General features: G+C 41.1%; 1 protein-coding gene across 5 annotated transcripts in view; it reads left to right on the top strand.

Annotated features, from left to right (window-relative positions):
- Positions 1-20,913, top strand: part of LOC140713800 (ubiquitin thioesterase otulin-like) — a 42,475-nt gene that overhangs the window by 13,995 nt on the left and 7,567 nt on the right. For all 5 annotated transcript variants that reach the window (XM_073024345.1, XM_073024347.1, XM_073024344.1 and 2 more), the window contains 3 exons: positions 913-1,032; positions 14,662-14,781; positions 19,997-20,266. In XM_073024345.1, coding sequence (XP_072880446.1) covers positions 913-1,032; positions 14,662-14,781; positions 19,997-20,266 — 510 coding nt within the window. The remainder of the gene's footprint in view (positions 1-912; positions 1,033-14,661; positions 14,782-19,996; positions 20,267-20,913) is intronic.

The raw sequence follows: 20,913 nt of genomic DNA, 5'->3' as shown, positions 1-20,913 counted from the left end.
GTGGTGAAAACAAGTTCTGCCACTTGGTTTGGGAGGATTGCCATTCTGGTATCGTTGCCAGGTCAAGTCTAGGAACAATTTACCTAACTGCATACAGGGAGTACCTTCACTATAAGGACCGTGTTGGTTCATGAAGTGGTTAATTACGACCTCTTGGCAATTACAGATGGCCAATAAATAATAGCTGTCATCCTGTGAATTTTTTTTTTAATCTTTCAGAATTCCCTTCCTAGACCAATCTGCCTATCTTCTCCACTATTTAGACCCATCTCTTATGATTTAGGTACTAGCCTACTTTCTGTGTCAAGGTTTTACGTAGTTTACTAGTATGTTTATTCATTTAGTTAGAGATATAGCATGGTAACAGGACCAACAGGCCCACTCTGTCAATTACACCCATGTGGGTAATTAACCTCCTAACCCATACGTCTTTGGAATGTTGAAGGAAGCCAGAAGAAACCCACATGGTCAAGGGAAGAATGTAGAAACTCCTTACAGATAGCAGTAGAATTGAACCTAGGTTGCTGGTGCTGTATTAATATTATGCTAACCACTACGCTACTGTGCCATCCTAACTCTGGTGGGACTCGAACCCACAACCTTTGAATAACTTGATCACACAGCAAAAAGTCAACACCCTATCCATTGCACCACAACCCACAGTTGTTCTTACTGACCAAGAACCTAGCTGTTAGCGTTACAAATATGGCCATATCTGTGTAATATATTACCATTCTCTACTACTTCACATAATTAGGTTTATTTCCCCGCCACTGGGATACGTTGGAAGTTCATTTAAGCCAATTTGTAACAGGAATTTTGTGCAGGAAAATGTTTGAGTTAGAGGTTTGTTAGATTAGAATCAAAATGTTTATTTAATGCATATGAATATATTGCTTTTCTCCCCATAAGATTGAAACTGCCATAAATCTGAAGAATGACAATTATCATCAATTAAGAACATTCGTGTGTCAGGCACTGATCAAGGGCAAGCATCTTCCTTCTTGGATAATGACCGAGGAAGCTTCACAGGTAACTGATTCAGTTGTTCTGGATTGTTTGTGCAGTATTCAAAAGCTTGCTGGACTGGCTACCTGTAAACTGAGACCGAACGCTAATAGTGAAACCATTTTGTTTATAATGTTCCAACAAGCCAAACAGCTTTTGGCACCACCCCTCCCTGAAGCTTCTTTCATGTTGGGATTTTTGGGATGAGATACCCCATTTTTAAGATCTTTTTTGGAAAAGAAAATTAATTTCATTCTGTCCATAGACCACATTTGCCTGCCAAGGATAATGGTCAGCTTGCATTGTATCATCTAGAGTGAAGCCACAAGGAAGTGGTACAAGTGTCACAATGCTAAGTCTACTGAGAGTAATGAAATTACATTTTTTTAATGTTAACCAAGTTTTACCACCCACCATTGTGCTGTTCTTCCAGCTGATGTACAGAGCAATTGAGAACATCATGGCACTATTTAGTGAGGATGCTCTGACAAGTTTATCCAGAGCCAAATATAATGGGGTGGAATATAGGAATAAGAGAGTGGTAATCACTTTGCAAGGATTATACTCCAGGTCAGCCAGTTCAGAGGAACAAATATGTGGGGATGTGTAAGAGCAAAGGTGTGGAGATCAGGGAACTCCACCTAACTCTCGCACTTTCCAGAGGTAAGGCATCAAAGGACTTTGGACCAGTGTCATTTCCACGACAGAAGGTCCTGGAATCAACTTGCTGGAGTCTGTAGCGATTGGAAGGGGGTACAATACAATCCCCAGTACAATAGGAGCAACCATTGAGCAGGAAGTTGTAGGAGGGTTGTTCAGTGCTGATGTGGAACTTTTACTCTCCAAAGTCCCATTGCAACTTTCGGCTCTCCAGCCAAATGAAGCAGGTAAGATGCTCACAGCTGAGCTGCATAAATCACCATTAACCCAAGGCAAAGTCTCCTCTTCCACAAAGGCTGAAGAGGGGATTGGTAGATTGTATAAAGTCAGACCTACTTTGTCCCTGGTTTATCGCAAGCTGTAAATCAAGTTTCTGAACAATGTATGATGAGTATTTTACAAAATCCAGGGAAACTAGTGAAGATGGAAGGATCTCATACACCACCCTCTGATTGACTATTTATGCATTTACACATGGATTTTATAGAGTTCCGTTTGTGTGAAGGCTATAAATATGTATGGATCATTAGTGATATTTTTTCACAATAGGTTGAAGCATTTCTTTGTAAAAGGAATGATGCAGTTACAGTAGCTAAATGATTATTGAAGGAAATCATCCCGAGGTTCAGGATCCCTTGGAAACTGCCTAGCGACAACGGTATCCACTACTGAGAAAGTAATAAAAGCAGTATGTAAAACCATACTGATTGACCAACTTTTCCATTGTAGCTACCATTCTCATTCAGCAGCTTAGTAGAATGGATAAATGGAACGATTTAAAACGATTAGTAAAATGTATGAGCAATTGAAAATTAACAAGGCAAGTGAAGTCTTTTACTAATTGGGGGAAAAAAATACCAAACGTAATAAACTACAAAGAAAGCACAGTAGTGAATGTGAAAATTCTAAAGAGCAAATATTTTTGTTAACCGAACGAGTGAAAGAACACTGTAGTTCAATTGATAACGCATTGTTTGAAGATTCAAAACAAACTAAAACAGAATGGAGAAGTGCTGCCTGACTTCAAGTGGGCAGTCCTGTTAGTGACGTTACTGTTGGTGCTCCACCCTAAGAAAACCACCTCCTGAAGCTCAGCCCAAGGAATTGCGGCTCACATCGAACAGCCTCCCTATACAGCGCCACCATTCAAACTCAGGAGAATTACAGGACCAGGTGAACAGCGACACCATCTCAACTGCGTGGAATTACAGGATGAACATGACTTGTGAGAATGACAGTGATGAAACAAAATATTGACAGCCTACTGTATGTCAAATGAAACCACTGCTAACTAATGTAGCAGATCAATCGACTATTGCTCAAATGCTTTCTGGTCTGCTGAAGGACAAGTAGTGTACAATGACCCTGTGACTCTTAATGAAGCACAACTGAAAGTGTTTTAAACTTTAAAGGTGACATTGTGTATTGCACCTGCATTAAGAATCCCTGATACAGCTGTCTTAATTCAAGAACATGGAGACCAATGACATCCTGTTGGATAGTGCCCTGACAAAATTCAATTCTGTACGTTGATGGCTTCTCAGTGAAAGAGGGATTCAAGATGTTGTTTCTGGAACTGAAATGCTGACATCAGGTAACGTCATTGCAACTGGACAGACAAGGGCCCCTTCCTGGGGAGCAGTAAAGGTACGAAACTGACAAATCTCAGTCCTCCCTGCGTCTGCTGAATGGCACTTATTGGGTATGTGGTTATTGGGCCTATCCCTGGCTGCCAGGCATGTTGCCCAAGTATGTCTTATCCATGTAGTGCCCAACACGTGACACTCGGTGTCACTGCCTTATCACCCTCTAGTCCGACAGCAGCCGAGGTCCCTAACAGAGCCTGAGAGATTCTGCATGATTGCCTTTCCATGATTTGGGACTGTGAGATTGATAATGACGTTGGATCGTATTAACCAAGTTAATAACAACAGGCATTAACCAAGTTCTCAGGAGAACTGATGGCTGTTCATACAGTAGCATTGCAGAAAGTAATGGTTTTGGATTTAGTTCTATCAGAAAAAGGGGGCACTTGCATTTTGGTACTTACATATCTGATGAATCAGAAAACAGAACTACCTTGGCATATCATATCTGAGAAGCTACCAAAGAGATTAAGGAGGTAGGGGATCAGTATCACAACTATTACACTGCGGGAGGTGGAGGGTGGGCAAAGTTCTGCATTTCTGTTTAACTATCAGTATTATAATGACAACTTATTCCTTGATGATTTTTGTGTGAAGTAACGGGATGAAAGGAAATTAATGTTTATTCATTGAAGTGGACATATGAAAAGGGAATTTTGGGTAGGGCTTTGCATCTTTGCTTTATATGCATATTTCAGTGATTGTAATTTAGTCAAATGTAGTGTTGTCATGAAATGACAGAAAGGAGGGAATGTGGAAATATAGTAGCAAAAATGGCATTTTTGTCTAACAAAATAGAGTCTGTATTGTACTATAATGCCTTACCAATAGTGCAACACTATGCCAATGGACCTTGAGTATTTGACAGGCTGCTGAAAGACGAGCAGCTGCATTAGTGGAAGGAAGCCAAGTGCTTTGATTAAATAGGCAAATGGAATGCACCTTGATCTTGGACTGATGTGCATTAGCTATCACTTGGGTACAAAGGAGTGCTTATGCTGCCTGTTTTTTTCAAAGCTATCTCCAGCTCTTGTGCGGTGATGGTCTTCCCTTGCAGCAAGTAAAATAAGACGTAGCAACAAGTTGCTTGAGAGCTTCAAGGGTGAAGATTAAGGTCCTGAATTGGAATAAGGCTGACTTCAGTAGTTTAGGGCAGGACCTAGAAAAAGGAGATTGCAAGGAAATGCTTTTAGGTAGAATGACAGTGGACTAATGGAAGTCTTACATGAGCATTCATGAGAATTCAGGGCTGTCAATGTTCTGGTGTGGGTGAAAGGCAAAGGTAGCAACATTACAGAACATTGGATGGCTTACGATATTGAATATTTAATTAGGGAGGGGAAAGCGAAACATATAGCAGGTTTAGGCAACTAGAATCAAGGGAGTCTCTTGATGAATATAGAGTATGTTGAAGGGACCTTGGGTCTAAGTCCATAACTCCCTGAAAGTGGTTACACATGTCGATAGCACAGTAAAGAAGGCACAGGGCTTGACTTTATTAGTTGATGAATTGAGTTTGGGTCTGGATTTGTTTTACTGCTTTTTGAAATGCTACTAAAATTGAGTATGGAGTATTACATTCAATTCTGGTTGCCCCATTATAGAAAGAATGTTGAGGCTTTGGAGAGGGTGAGAAGAGGCTTACCAGATTACTGCCCAAATTAGAGGGCATGTGCTATAAGGAGACATTGGACAGGCTTGGGTTGTTTTCTTGGAGCAGCAGAGGCTAAGGGGAAACCTGATGTCGATTATAAGATAAAGTGGACAGTCAGTATTTGTTTTCCCCATGGTTGAAATGTCTAATGCCAGAGGGTGTGCACTTAAGGTGAGAGTGGGTAAATTGAAAGGAGATTTACGGGGCGTTTGTTTTTCAAGAACATTGATGTGTGCCTCGAATGTGCTGGAGGAGGCAAATACAAGAAAGACATGTTCAGGAGCCTCTCAGATAGGCATGTGAATGTACAGGAAATGGAAGGATATGGATGTTGAGTAGGCAGAGAGAATTGGATTAGCTGAGTATTTGGTTAATAATTTAATTGGCACAACATTGTGAGCAAAAAGGTCTTTTCCTCTGGTGTACTGTTCTAAGATTGTGTTGAAGTGTATCTTTACATCAAATATAGCACCTGGAGTTCAAACTGTTGGCAAAAGAGCAGTTAGAGAGAAGATTGGGGTCAGTTATGGAATAAATTGGAATTCTTAAGGAAGCAGAGTATATTGCTGAGGAAATTAAAGTACTTTTCAACTCTCTAGCAATGTTATAGTGCTTGGGGTAGGATACCTCAAGTACTAGATAGGATAAATAATAGATTGCAGCGATGTGCTACACACAGCGCTGAAATAACGACATGCAGTCGGTAAGTCATTTCGAGACTAGTTTATTCAAACTTCGCAGCGCTGGCATTTAATCCCCACGCCCGCCCTCTCCGGGAGGAAATGACATCGGAGGTGCATTATCAAAGTCTCCCCCCACGCGCTGGCTATTTGTGAGCCAGTTCGCCTGCGCAGAAAGTGGGTCACCACAAGATAACAATGTGGCTCTTAATAGATAGATAGATAGATAGATACTTTATTCATCCCCATGGGGAAATTCAACTTTTTTTTTTCCAATGTCCCATACACTTGTTGTAGCAAAACTAATTACATACAATACTTAACTCAGTAAAAAATATGATATGCATCTAAATCACTATCTCAAAAAGCATTAATAATAGCTTTTAAAAAGTTCTTAAGTCCTGGCGGTTGAATTGTAAAGCCTAATGGCATTGGGGAGTATTGACCTCTTCATCCTGTCTGAGGAGCATTGCATCGATAGTAACCTGTCGCTGAAACTGCTTCTCTGTCTCTGGATGGTGCTATGTAGAGGATGTTCAGAGTTTTCCATAATTGACCGTAGCCTACTCAGCGCCCTTCGCTCAGCTACCGATGTTAAACTCTCCAGTACTTTGCCCACGACAGAGCCCGCCTTCCTTACCAGCTTATTAATGCTTCCTCCCCAACACGCCACCACAAAGAAGAGGGCGCTCTCCACAACTGACCTATAGAACATCTTCAGCATCTCACTACAGACATTGAATGACGCCAACCTTCTAAGGAAGTACAGTCGACTCTGTGCCTTCCTGCACAAGGCATCTGTGTTGGCAGTCCAGTCTAGCTTCTCGTCTAACTGTACTCCCAGATACTTGTAGGTCTTTACCTGCTCCACACATTCTCCATTAATGATCACTGGCTCCATATGAGGCCTAGATCTCCTAAAGTCCACCACCATCTCCTTGGTCTTGGTGATATTGAGACGCAGGTAGTTTGAGTTGCACCATATCACAAAGTCCTGTATCAGTTTCCTATACTCCAAATATTGACAGTTTGATATAGAGAAATGGTATAGTCTGGACAGGATGCATCCTACATTGAGGGAAGTAGAGGCTGTGTTTTTGGTAGCAGTCTTTCAAATCCTAATGAATATAGGGATGGTGTATTGTACCTGTTACAACTCTTCTATATTGCAGAAGGATAAATCAACAGTAGATCCTTCAGTGCCAATAAACCAAGACACAATCAAGTTGAATTTGTGAAAAAAATACAAATAAATTAAAGTCACCATTCGATTTGCCAATCAAATCGTGGTTGGTTCTGTCAGGGGCTCCCAAACTGAAACCCATGGACCCCTCACTTAATGGTATTGATCCATGACATAAAAAAGGTTGGGAACCCCTGAGCTAAGTTGATTGAATTATGTGATTAATGGAGTAGATTGAAGGTAGGGTGGATGATCTAGCCTTGGATTTCCATAAGCCCTTTAATGAAGAGTAGTGAAATACGTATGTTAGAACAAGTAAAACCTGGGGGATTAAAAAAAATCAATGGGAGCATTAGTACAGAGCTAGCCAAGGAATGGGAAACATACTATGATGATGAATGATAGTTTTTCTCAGACTGGTAACAAATGTAGAGAGGTGCCCTGTAGGGTTCAATAATAGGAATAGTGCTTTGGTTGATATGCTAATAATTTAGAATGTGTGTTACTTCAAAGTTAGTATCTGACCAAACTAGTTCATATCAATTGCAATGTCCATCTGTGTTCTTCCCATTTGCCCGCATTTCTTTGCAGTGAAGTGGAGATTGGGCATGTCATGAAAAACCTTGGCAAATCTATAGACGTGTGGTGGAAAGTGTGCGGACTGGCTGCATTACGGCCTGGTATGGAAATACCAATGCCTTTGAGTGGAAAACCCTACAAAGGTAGTAGTTTTGGCCCAGTACATCATGAGTAAAACTCTCCCAACCATTGAGCACATCTACATGAAACGTTGCTGTAGAAGAGCAGCATTTGTCATCAAAGATCCTCACCACCCAGGCCATGCTCTTTTCTCACTGTTGCCCTCAGGGTAAAAGGTACAGTTGCCTCAGAACTTGCACCGCCAGATTCAAGGACAGTTAATACCCTTCAACCTTCAGGCTCTTGACCAAAAGGGGATAATTACACTAATTTAAGGAAGCTTTTATCTTGTTATTTCCTGCTCGTTATCTATTGTGGTTTATTTATATCTGCATTTGCAGAGATTGTTTGCAGCTTACAGATCCTGTTTATAGCTACTGTCCTATAGATTTGCTAAGTATGGCTGAAGAAAAATAATCTCGGGGTTGGATATGGTGACATGTATGTACTCTGGTAATAAGTTTTACTTGGAGCATTAGGCCCACATCACTCCACTCCTTTCCTAAATATCTGTCCTATTGTCGTTTAAAACTGTAATTGTATCTGTCTCTACTATTTCCTCTGGCACCTTGTTCCACTTATCTAAAAAACATACCCCATAATTTTTAAAATTTCTTCCTCCACACCTAAAACCAGTCCTCCTGGTTTAGACTCTCCTAACTTAAGAACAAGACTAAGGTGATCTATCCTATCTCTGCCTCTCATAATTTTATAAAAGACTTATAAGGTCACCACTCTGTCTTCTATGTTCCACTGAGAATAAACTCAGTATCCAATCTCTGCCTACGAGTAAAGCCCTCCGTTCTTGGCAACGTCCTATTACTTTCTTCTGCATTCCTTTTTAATCCTTCTTGTAGCTCGGTGACCGGAACTACGCAGAGCACTCTTATGTGTTATCTGGCCAGTGTTTTGTACAGCAGCAACATGACACCTCAGTTCTTAAATAGTGTCTCAAACTGTGAAAGCAAGTATGCCAAGTTCCTTCTTCACAATCCTAGCCAACTGCGGCATCATTTTCAAGAAATTGTGAACTTTCACTCTAAGATCCCTCTGTATATTAACACAGGAAATTCTGTAGACGAGATAAATTCATAAATGGGAAATAGCTTGGCGTTAAGTGCTGGGATTATTATCCCAAAGAGGTTTAAAGTAGTTTCAGATAGTTAATGTTACACCTGCAATTTCCAACAAAAATTTGGAGGAAAATAGGCCAGAGAAGGGCCCAAGTAGATCCAGAATTCAGAATTCAAGGAGCCAGTGTACAGTAAACTGGGCATAGAATGGACAGTGCAAGATCACTTCAACATCACATTTAAGTCAAAATTTGCTGAGATAGGATTTAATTGGAATCAGCTGTGAATTGATTATTCTGTTCTTAATATGACAAACAAGTGTTCCACTGTGTTGGAGATGCCAGTAGTTATAATTTGTAATGGAATGGTGAAGAGTATGAATGGAACATTAGCCTTTAAAACTAGAATACTGTAACTTGTTGCTTTAGTTAGACCATAGCCGATGTATTATATATAGTTCTGGGAGCCTTCTAACAGTGCAAAATAATCACCAGCATCTGAACCAGGAATGCAAGGTAAAGAATTCAGTAAACTGAAATTGCATTTCTTAAGGGTCAGTTGAAGATTCTATGGCTTTGAAAGTCACTGAGAGCAACCTTCAGCTCATGGTGGAAAAAGTAGTAGTTGTTAATTCAGTTTTTTAAAACTAAGATTGATAGAATTTGACAGCACAGGGGCATGTAACATTGAGTTAGACACTATTCCTTTTAAGCTGAGCTGGTGCGCGGCCGCATAATAATTGAAATGCTCCCATGCACGTAGCCTTTGTTGTCACGCAGCTGGAATTTTTCATATAATGTTAATATAATTTTGTAATTTATGTTAATATAATTGTAAATTTGCCTTTAATTATGTGTTAATATAATCCATAAATTTTCTAAATGATAAATGTACCACAACCTTTACTTTGAAGCATTTTAGAGCTTCAATGTATTTACGTTGTCGGTATTTCAAATTACAACCCTGTTACAAATTGTAACAATAAACACAGAATGGAAGTCAGTAGCTCATCGTTAATAAATCACCCACCCACTGAATACCGATGGTGTCGTTGGCCAGAAAGAACTATAGTTTAACAACTCAGTGGATTTGGATGAATCGAGGACAGGGGGAGTAGACAAGGCAGTTGTCTTTGTTTCCCCCCCCCCCCCCCCATTTTATTAACCCTGAACTTATTCTTGCTCTGGGGTAATCCAATCCGAGCAATTCAATGTGGCCGTAAGCAGCTCTAGCTCATGACCTGCTAAACCTGAAACCATTTTCAGATGAGTAGCAATTCATTATGTGAAAGTGGCAGACAAAGTGGAGGAGTGATCTGTCGTCTCATTAGACTCAGTGCCGGGATCACCTAGTTTTGACTGGTTTGAGACAGTCAGGATTTGAAAAGAACACAGGCACAAGGCTGGCAGCAGAAACCATAGAATAACACTGGTTGTAGCCCTGGACTGGAACCAGTAAGAAGGTGGTCCAGGTACTCAGGTGACCTTGAGCCAGTGGAATGGAGATCCATTAGTTCAACTGATATGGAACACTATTAAGAGTCAGGATCTCCAAATATGTGGGAGCAGTGACTCTTCAGTTACCATCACAGATGAGGTGGATCCCACGGATTATGTAGAGACTGAGACCACGAGGAATGCTTGGCCAGCATAGACCCCTCCTTTCACGAGTAATACCCTTTCCCCTCATTGATTGTTCTAATGAGGGTGCACATAGGTAGTTAGTTTGTGAACCCACGTGCCTTTTAGTTGAGACAATAGAGGCTACTTGTCAGTAAATACATATTCTCTCTGTCCCTCTTTGATCGTCGTTACTGAGGGCTAGATCCTTATAACATTGCCTAGTGAAAACATTTTACTTTTGCAATTGTGCTTGTCAGATGATTTGACTACCTGATATCATTTACTTGTGTTGTGAGTTGTGGTTTGTGTGTATTTGATGTTTATGTTAGGAAAAATAAACATTTAAAGTGCCGCTCAGTTTTCAGGCTGCTTAAGATTTCCTGCTCAAAGCAGCGGTTGGTCCACATAGCTGTAAAAAAAATCAGAGGGGAACAGAGGATACAGGACCTGCAGAGGAACTGAATGGTCCATTTATATTTATTTTGTTCCAAAACCTGTTCCAGCTTCACCACATTTTACACAGAACTGAACCCCCCCCATCACCAGGTGTACAAAAAGAAACTTACCATAGTACTTTTCTCAAGGTGTTCACATCTTTATAAAGTGCTTGGCTGATTTTGTTACATAATTTGAGTTAGTTTATTATATACTTATAATCAGTGATGGTTTGCTTTGACAGATTGAACTGACCAGATCATTTTTAAAAAAGGATCTAGTGCTTTCACGGTGTACATAATGAATAAACTCTTCTTGGGCTTCCAGCTGGGTACAGGTATCGATTTTAACCAACGTTTCAATGATAAACTGCTATTTTCATCAGGGATGATGCCTGAGCATGTCTATTCCAGTGGTATATATACCCCTGCTGTCCGTCCCTCCTGATTAGTTAGTTCTCATCCAATCGGGTTTCCACTGTCCCTCCTTATTTATAATTGAATTCTATTTCTTACTTAAAGCAAGACCTTTCTGTAGTTTTATTTCAATGGCTTCCTTCACCAGGCGGTCCCAAAAGCCATTGACTGCCCCTCCAATATACCTTCTACCTCTGCATTCACAAGGAGTCCTGTAAACACCAGACATCTTAATAACAGAGACAAAGGTCTCACTCTAAGTAAGAACTGGAATTCAATTGCAAACAAGGTGGGACAGCAGAAACCTGATTGGATGAAGACTAACCAATCAAGAGGGAAAGATGACAGGGGTATATATAACCACTGGACTAGACATGCTGAGGAATCATCCCTGATGAAGATGACAGTTTGTCATCGAAACATAGGTTAAAGTCAATACCTGTACCCGGCTGGTATTGACAAGAGTCAATTGACAAGCATGACAAGAGTTTATTCGTCAAATCATTTTAGTTTAAAATGGGAAAACTTTCAGTTTTCTTCTATATTTCTCTAAAATCAGATACTTCAAATCAAGCAAACTTTTAAGATGTTGCACAGCTGGACAATCCCTGTCGGGGCTGGGTAAAGAGTGCTACCTTTTTACCTTTCAAAGGCAGAGTTTTGCAGCAGTTTCTGAGTTGAGGTGCCACCAGTCAGCAAGAGGCAGTGCGTTAAAAGAGCTACCTCTCAGTCAGGTCCGTGTTCAGGAATTAAAAGCAGACCTTTGTGCCGGTTTACTCTGAGTTGGACAAACCAGATCAGGACTGCATAAAAAGAGCTACCTTTTAATGAGGAGGGTGATCGAGATTTCAAGAAGAGTTTCGCCACAGTTTTTCTGAGTTGAGGAGTGAACTATCAGCAAGAAGGGTTCATTAGAAAGGGCCAATGAGAATAATTCAAGTGCCAGCGGAGCAACGATTCATTTGGAGTATGCCATTGTTTAGAGTGCCTTTGGCTCCTCTGAGTTAGGAGAGATCAGTACTGAGTGAGATGCACTGTCTTGTAACCTACTCTCTCTCCTTATTTGTTCATTGCTCACCTTTTAGAGCATAGTAGATTAGTGAGAATGGCTCCGGGGCAGTGTTTTGTGTGGGATGTGGGAGGTCTTGGAGCTGGCTAGTCTCCCAGGGAAACACATCTGCACCAGGTGCACTGAGTTGCATCTCCTGAGAGAATGTATTAGGGAACTGGTGCTGCAGCTCGATGATATTTGACTCATGAGAGAATAAGGAGGTGACAGACACCACTGCCATTGACTAGTGGTGTTCTACTGGGGTCTGTGTTGAGAATGATTATTCTTAAGTTATATGTCAGTGATTTGGATGATGGAATTGATGACTTTGTTGCAAAGTTTGCAGACAGTATGAAGATAAGTGGAAGGGCTGGTGGTTTTAAGGAAGTAGACAGGCTACAGAAGGATTTACACAAATTAGGAGAATGAGCAAAGAAATGGCAGATGGAATACAGTGTTGGGAAGTGTATGGTCTTGCACTTTGGTAGAAGAAATGAAAGGGTTGACTATTTTCTAAATAGAGAAACAATACAAAAGCCTGAGGTGCAAAGTAACAAGGAGTCCTTGTGCAGGATTCCCTAAAGGTTAATTTACAGGTTGAGTCTGTGGTGAGGAAGGTAAATGCAATATTAGTGTTCATTTCAAGAGGACTAGAATATAAAAGCAAGGATGTAATGTTGAGGCTTCATAAAGCACCAATGAGACCTGAGTATTGTGAGCAGCTTTGGGCCCCTTACCTTAGAAGTGATGTGCTGAAACTGGAGAGCTATCAAAGCAGTTCACGAAAATGATTCCAGGATTGAATGGCTTGTCCTTTGAAGAGCGTTTCATGTCCCTGGGTCTGTATTCGCTGGAATTTAGAAGGCTGAGGGGTGACTTCATTGAAGCCTAGCGAATGGTGAAAGTCCTTGATAGAGTGGATGTGGTGAGGATGCTGAGGTGATAATATCTCCTTCTCTCTGACGATCAACACTGGTGCACCTCAGGGGTGGGTGCTTAGCCCATTTCGCGACTCTCTCTATACCCATTTCTGTGTGGCTAGGCATAGCTCAAATACTATCTATAAATTTGCTGATGATACAACCATTGTTGGTAGAATCTCAGATGGAGATGAGAGGACGCACAGGAGCGAGTTATGCCAACTAGTGGAGTGATGTCGCAGCAACCACCTTGCACTCAACATCAGTAAGATGAAAGAGCTGATTGTGGACTTCAGGAAGGGTAAGAGGAAGGAACACGTACCAATCCTCATAGAGGGATCAGCAGTGGAGAGAGTGAGCGGTTCCTGGGTGTCAAGATCTCTGAGGATCTAACCTGGTCCCAACATATTGATGCAGTTATAAAGGCAAAACAAAGACTATACTTCACACAAAGTGCACTGCAGATGCTGTGATCAAATCAAGATGTACAAAAAAGCTGGATGAACTCAGCAGGTCGAGCAGCATCCGTTGAAAGAAGCAGTCAACGTTTCGGGTCGAGACCCTTCATCAGGACTAAAGAAGGAGGGGGCAGGGGCCCTATAAAGAATGTGGAGGGGAGGGTGGGAAACCAATCAGAGGAAAGATCAAGGGGTGGGGGAGGGGAAGGAGGGAGGGGATAGGCAGGAGAGGTGAAGAAGACTACTTAATTAGGAGTTTGAAGAGATTTGGTATGTCAACAAATACACTCAAAAACTTCTATTGATATACAGTGGAAAGCATTCTGACAGGCTGCATCACCGTCTGTTATGGGGTGTTTCTGCACAGGGTCAAAAGAAGCTGCAAAGTGTTGTAAATTTAGTTAGCTCCACCTTGAACACTATCCTGCAAGGTACCCAGTACATCTTCAAGGAGCGCTGTCTTAGAAAGGCAGCGTCCATTATTAAGGATCCCCAGCACCTTTTCTCACCCATGACCATCAAACAGGAGGTACACATTCGGTGATTCAGGAACAGCTTCTTCCCCTCTGCCTCCGATTCCTAAGTGGACATTGAACCAGTGAACACTACCTCACTTTTTAAATATATTTTCTGCTTTTAGCATGATTTTTAATCTATTCAATATATGTATACTGTAATTGATTTTCTTATTTATTTTTTCCTCCTATATTATGTAGTGCATTGAACTGCTGCTTCTAAGTTAACAAATTTCTCGACCTATGTCGGTTATAATAAATCTGATTTTGATGTTTCCTGTGATGGGAGAGTCTTCAGACCGAGGATAAAGCCTCAGAATAGAGGGACATACTTTTAGAATGGAGATAAGAACGAATTTCTTTAATCAAAGAATGGTGAATCTGGAATTCTTTGCCACAAGCAACTGTGGAGGCCAAGTGTTTATGTATATTTAAGGCAGAGGTTGATGGATTCTTGATTGGTCAGGGCATGAAGGAGTACAGGGGAAGACAGGAGACTGAGGCTGAGAAGAAAATTGGATCCGCCATGATGAAATGGCGGAGGAGATGTGATGGGCCAAATGGCCTAATTCTGCTTCCATCTCTTATGATCTCATGGTCTTCACCTGAATTCAATCAATTCTTTGTTTCAACACCCATAGATTCCCAAAAAAATATCCCAGGAAGGCTACGGATGGATAAACCAGTGGTCTTTGAAACATAAACATTGTGGAAATTCCATTGAACAACTGGAGATCTGCTTGGAAACACTTCGGAAGGAGGTACAATTTTTGATTCTACAGTGTAAAGTATTCATCCTTCCACTTGTTTACATTGGCACAAATGAAACCAAGTATTTCAGAATGAGTACAATGGGAGGAAAGTGAATGTTTAAGGTCAAAGTAAAATTGCAGAAATTGAGTTGGAAAATTCAAGGAATTTTAAAAATGAGCTATATAAAAAATTGTACACTTCAAGATCACTGTAAATTGAGGTCATGTTTTCCTTCAAACTGTTAACAGATAATTCAAAACATCCACCATTGTCTCTGTACCTAAAAAGACCAAGGTAACACGTCTGAACGACTGTCGTCCCGTCACACTCACCTGAATAATAAGCAAATGTTTTGAGAGGCTGGTCAAGGACTACATCTGCAGCATGCTACCACCCACACTAGACCCTCTACAATTCGCCTACTGACACAACCGAACAGCAGATAGCACAATAGCCACAGCTCTACACACTGACCTTGCGCACCTGGAGAAGAGGGATGCTTATGTGAGAATGCTGTTCTTGGACTACAGTTCAGCAGTCAACACCATAATTCCCTTCAGGCTTGACAAGAAGCTCAGAGATCTCAGCCTTCACTCTGCCTTGCGCAGTTGAATCCTGGACTTCCTGTCAGATCACCGGCAGGTGGTAAGAGTGGGCTCCCTTACTTCTGCCCCTCTGACCCTCAACTCATTAGCCCCCCAGGGCTGTATCCTAAGCCCCCTCCTTTTCTCTCATTGCTAAACAAATGCTCTTCATGGTGTGCGTCTCAAACAGCCTCTGACAACCAAGTCCAACTACTGGCCTTCACGTGTGGCATAGTTCTTATGTCCGGCAGAGCTGTTCCCACTGACAGGAGAAGGGGCAAAGGCAGGCCAATGGCACCTTAAAACCAGTTGCTCCGGGCAGATTGGGCTCGTTAACCACAGATGGTAGCTCATCTAGAAGGAAAACTCCAATTTCAAACCTCTGCTGCCTTGCGTCCATACCTGTTCATGGGAAAGGCTTTGGGAGTAAACCCTGAGGAAAAATCCGGAGTCGGAGTCCCGAAGGTGGCTGACTGCTGTACCCAGCACCGGCACGGCAACTCCTGCGATGCTGCTGGCACCAAACTGTATTGACTCTCATCATTCCGATAGACCTGTCATCAGCATGGAGAGGGGCGTCCCACTGCATGAGCAACAGACTGATCTCCATATCAACTCTGCCCTGGCTTGCGCCCTGGAGAAGCTACTGCCAGTGACTACCAGAGGCGCAGTACCCATGGTCGACCACGACCAACGGAGGTCACACTACAGAAAAGAAGTCATCACCTTGACACAATAGTGTCAAGAAAACAATGTTTCCCTCATTGTCGCAAAAACAAAGGAGCTGGTTGTGGACTAGAGGATGAATGAAGACAGGCTAGCCCCTATTAACATCAATGGACCTGGGGTTGAGAGGGTGAATAGCTTTAAGTTCCTTGGCATACACATCACCGAGGATCTCACGTGGTCTGTACATACTGGCTATGCGGTGAGGAAAAGTAAAACAGCGCCTCCTTCACCTCAGGTGGTTGAAGAAGTTTGGCATGAGTCCCCAAATCCTAAGGAATTCCTACAAGGCCACAATTGAGAGCATCCTAACTGTCTGCATCACTGCCTGGTATGGGAACTGTACTTCCCTCAATCGCAGGACTCTGCAGAGAGTGGTGCAGACATCCAGCGTATCTGTAGATGTGAACTTACCGCTATTCAGGACGTTTACAGAGACAGGTGTGTAAAAAGGGCCTGAAGGATCATTGGACACCCGAGTCATCCCAACCACAAACTGTTCCAGCTGCTAACATCTGGGAAACGGTACTGTAGCATTAAAGCTAGGACCAACAGGCTCCGGGACAGCGTCTTCCACCAGGCCATCAGAATGATTAACTCGCGTTGATACAATTGTATTTCTATGCTATATAGACTGTCCTGTTGTACATACTATTTATTACAAATTACTGTAAATTGCACATTGCACATTCAGACAAAGATGTAATGTAAAGATTTTTACTCATGTTTTGTGAAGGACGTAAGAAATTATGTCAATTCAATTCAGTGAATGTCATTATGTTGTATCTGGGGGGTTTCTATCAATTTTGGTTTTGGATGATCCAACAGAAGAGAAACATGAAATCAGAATCACATCAATCTACAGTGGTGTTAGAAAGTTTGTGAGCCTTTTAGAATTTTCTCTATTTCTGCATAAATATGATCTAAAATGTGATCAGATCTTCATGTAAGTCTTAAAATGAGATAAAGAGAACCCAATTAAACAAATAACACAAAAAACATTATACTTGTTAATTTATTTATTCAGAAAAATGATTCAATATTTCATGTATTTGTTGGGATAAGTATGTGAACCTCTATGATTATTAGTTCATTTAAAGAGTTAGATGTTTCAATCAATGGGATGACAATCAGTGTGAGTGTCTGAGGTCTTGCCCTATTTAAAGAACATAAACCTGGGTCTTCACTATCAAAGTCTGATCTTCACTACACAGGTTTTTGGAAGTGTGCCATGCTTCGATCAAAGGAGATTTATGAGGTTCTCAGGAAAAAAGTTGTTGACGCTCACCAGGCTGGAAAAGGATACAAAACCATTTCTAAAGAGCTTGGTCTCCACCAATCCACAGTCAGGCAGATGATGTACAAATGGAGGAAATTCAACGCCGTTGTTGCTCTCCCCAGGAGCAGTAGACCAACAAAAATAACTCCCAAGAGCAAGGCATATAAAATTCCAGGAGGTCACTAAGAACCCCAGGGAAACATCTAAGGAGCTACAGGGCTCTCTTGCATTAGCTAATGTCAGCATTCATGAGCCTAATGTCAGGCAAACACTGAACAGCAATGGTGTGCATGGCAGGATTGCATGGAGAAAGCCACTGATCTCCAAGAAGAACATTGCTGCCCATCTAAAGGTTGCTAAAGACCATGTGGATAAGCCAGAAGTCTATTGGAAGAATGTTCTGTGGATGGATGAGTTGAAAATGGAACTTTTTGGTGTCAACGAGAAGTTATGTTTGGCGAAAAGCCAACACTGTATTCCAGCATAAGAACCTCATCCCATCTGATAAACATGATGGTGGCAGTGTCATGATTTGGGTCTGCTTTGCTGCATTGGGACCAGGACTGCTGGCCATCATTGATGGAACAACGAATTCTAAATTGTACCAGCAAGTTCCACTAGAAAATGTCAGGGTATCCATCTGTGAACTGAAGCTCAAGAGACAGTGGGTTATGCAGTGAGACAACAACTCTAAACGTGAAAGTGAGTCTACCAAAGAATGGTTAAAGCAGAAGAAATCTCACATTTTGGAGTGGCCGAGTCAAAGTCCTGACCTTAATCCTACAGAAATGCTGTGGATGACCTGAAGTGAGCAGTCATGCAAGGAAATCCACTAATATCCCAGAGTTGAAGCAGTTTTGTAAGGAGGAATGGCCAAAAATTCCTCCAAGCCAATGTGCAGGACTGATCAACAGTTACAGAAAATGTTTGGTGAAAGGCATTTGCTGTACAAAGGGATCACACCAGTTACTGAAAGCAATGGTTTATGCAGAAATAGAGAAAATTCTAAAAGGGTCCACAAACTTACCCTGTTCATCAATATTTCTAGGATACCCGCATGAACGGCCCTCTCCAGGTCATGCCACAGCATCACAATTGGTTTAAGATCTGGATTCTGACTTGGCCATTTCAAAACATGAATGTGCTTTTCAAACCATTTTGGTGTTGATTTACTCTTGTGTTTTAGATCGTTGTCTTGTTGCATCGTACAACTTCCGTTCAGCTTCAGGTGACAGACTGCTACCTTGACGTTCTCTTGTAACATGTCTTGATACAATTTTGAATTCATTGTTCCCTCAATGATCGCGAGCTCTCCAGGCCCTGGGACGGCAAAGCAGCCCCAAGCCATGATGCTTCACAGTTGTTATGAGGTTTTGGTGTTGCTGTGCAGTGCCCTTTCTCCTCCAAACATAGTGTGCATTTCTTCCAAAAAGTTCAACTTTAGTCTCATCTGTCCACAGAATATTGTCCCAGAAGCATTGTGTAATATGCAGGTAAACTTGAGATGTCCAGCAATGTTTGTTTTTGGAGAGCAGTGGTTTCTTCCATGAACACCATTCTTGCTCAGTGCTTACAGTGTACACATGAACAGAGACTTTAGCAAATTCTAGAGATTTCTGCAGGTCTTTTGCTGTTACTCTTGGGTTCTTTTTCACTCCTTCAGCATTGCACATTGTGCTGTTGGTGAGATCTTTGCAGGATGCCCACTCCCAGAGAGAGAAGAAACAGTACTGAATGTCCTCTGTTTCCAGACAATTTCACTTACTGTGGACTGATGAACACTAAGGATTTGAAAATACTTTTGTAGCCTTTTCAGCGTCATGCATTTCTACAGTTCTTCTAAGGTCCCCTGAAAATTGTTTTGATTGAGGCATGGTGCACATAAAGAGATCCTTATTGAGAAGAGCAGGTTCTGTGAGTAACCTGATTTTGTATGCCTTTTTTTTGAAAGGGCAGGGCACCTCATACAACTCACACCTCCAATCTCATCTCATTGATTGGAACACCTGACTCCAAATAGCTTTTGTAGAAGGCATTACCCCAGAGGTTCACATACTTTTTTGAACCTAGACTGTGATTGGTGTACTCAGTAATGACGAGAACACGTACAATTGTTTGTGAGTTATTTGGTTAGTCAGATTGTGTTTGTCTATTATTGTGACTTAGATGGAGATCAGACCACACTTTATGAATAATTAATGCAGAAAAGCCAAGGAATTGAAAAGGGTTCAAAAACTTTTTCTCAGAACTGTAATTTTAATGCAGTTGTTCAAAGTAAAACCTGCTATACAACTAATCCATCTTACCAAGGATATTCTATAAATAAGAATCGTGTTTAATATCACTGACGTATGTTGTGAAATGTGTTGTTTTGTGGCAGCAGTACAGTACAATACATAATTACTGTAAGTTGCAATAAAATATAAATAGTGTGAAATAGTGTTTGTCGCCTGTTCAGAAAAATGATGGCAGAGGGGGGAAAAGTTTTCACTTCTCTTGCAAAAACATTGTTTGGAAGCTTATTTGAGTTTAACATTGTTTATTTTAAAAAAAGACAATATCTTACATGTGTAATAATTTGACCTTTTTTCCAAAGGAAAAACAGGTGAAAGAAATATGCAATTTTTTTTTCAGTGGGCATTTATACGTTCCATGCAAAGCGAGACTGAAAGAACAAATGCATGTAGAGACCTGATTGAGGATCAAGTGACTGAACAAAAGATTTATGAAGCCATAAAGTTTCTAATGCTATACAAAGCTATTCATCTTCATAATGCCATGGAAAATGGAAGAAATGTTCCTGAATTTTGTAAACATTTGTTTGCAAGGAGTACATCACTTTACCCGTATTATCTAATGATAAACCACCTAAATTTAATTGGCCACAGCAGAGATTTTGAAGAGGTAAGCAGGGATATTCATCTATTCTGAGTTTGAGTAAAATCTTCTAAATCTAGTCATCTTTGGGTTTGTTGCTCAACAAAATCTTTCAAAAGCATTTGAGGTTATCATGGTGGGAATTTTTTCTGATAGGTTGTAAAAGTTTGCATATACACTCAGTAGCCACTTTATTATGTGCACCTCATTAATGCAAATATCGAATTAGCCAATCACGAGGCAGCAACTCAATGCATAAAAGCAGTGCAGCCATGGTCAAAAAGTTCAGTTATTTTCCAGATCAAACGTCAAGAATAGAGAAGAAATGTGATCTAAGTGACTTTGACCCGCAGAATGATTGTTGGTGCCAAACGGGTTGGTTTCAGTATCTCAGAAACTGTTGATCTCTTGGGATTTTCATGTGCAACGGTCTGTAGAGTTTACAGAGAATGATGCAAAAAACAAACAAAAAAACTGCAATGAGTGGCAGTCCTGTGGGTGAAAACACATTGTTAATAAGAGAAGTCAGAGGAGAATGGCCAGACTGATTCAAGCTGACAAGAAGGCATCAGTAATTCAAATAACAACAGTGGTGTGCAGAAGTACATCTCTGAACACACAACTTGTCAGGCCTTGAAGTAGATAGGCTACAGTAGCAGAAGGCCATGAACATA

The sequence above is a fragment of the Hemitrygon akajei genome, chromosome 20 (genome assembly GCF_048418815.1).
Source record: "Hemitrygon akajei chromosome 20, sHemAka1.3, whole genome shotgun sequence".
NCBI lineage: Eukaryota > Metazoa > Chordata > Chondrichthyes > Myliobatiformes > Dasyatidae > Hemitrygon > Hemitrygon akajei.
The sequence above is the reverse complement of the archived record's forward strand: the minus strand, read 5'-3'. Positions and strand labels throughout refer to the sequence as shown.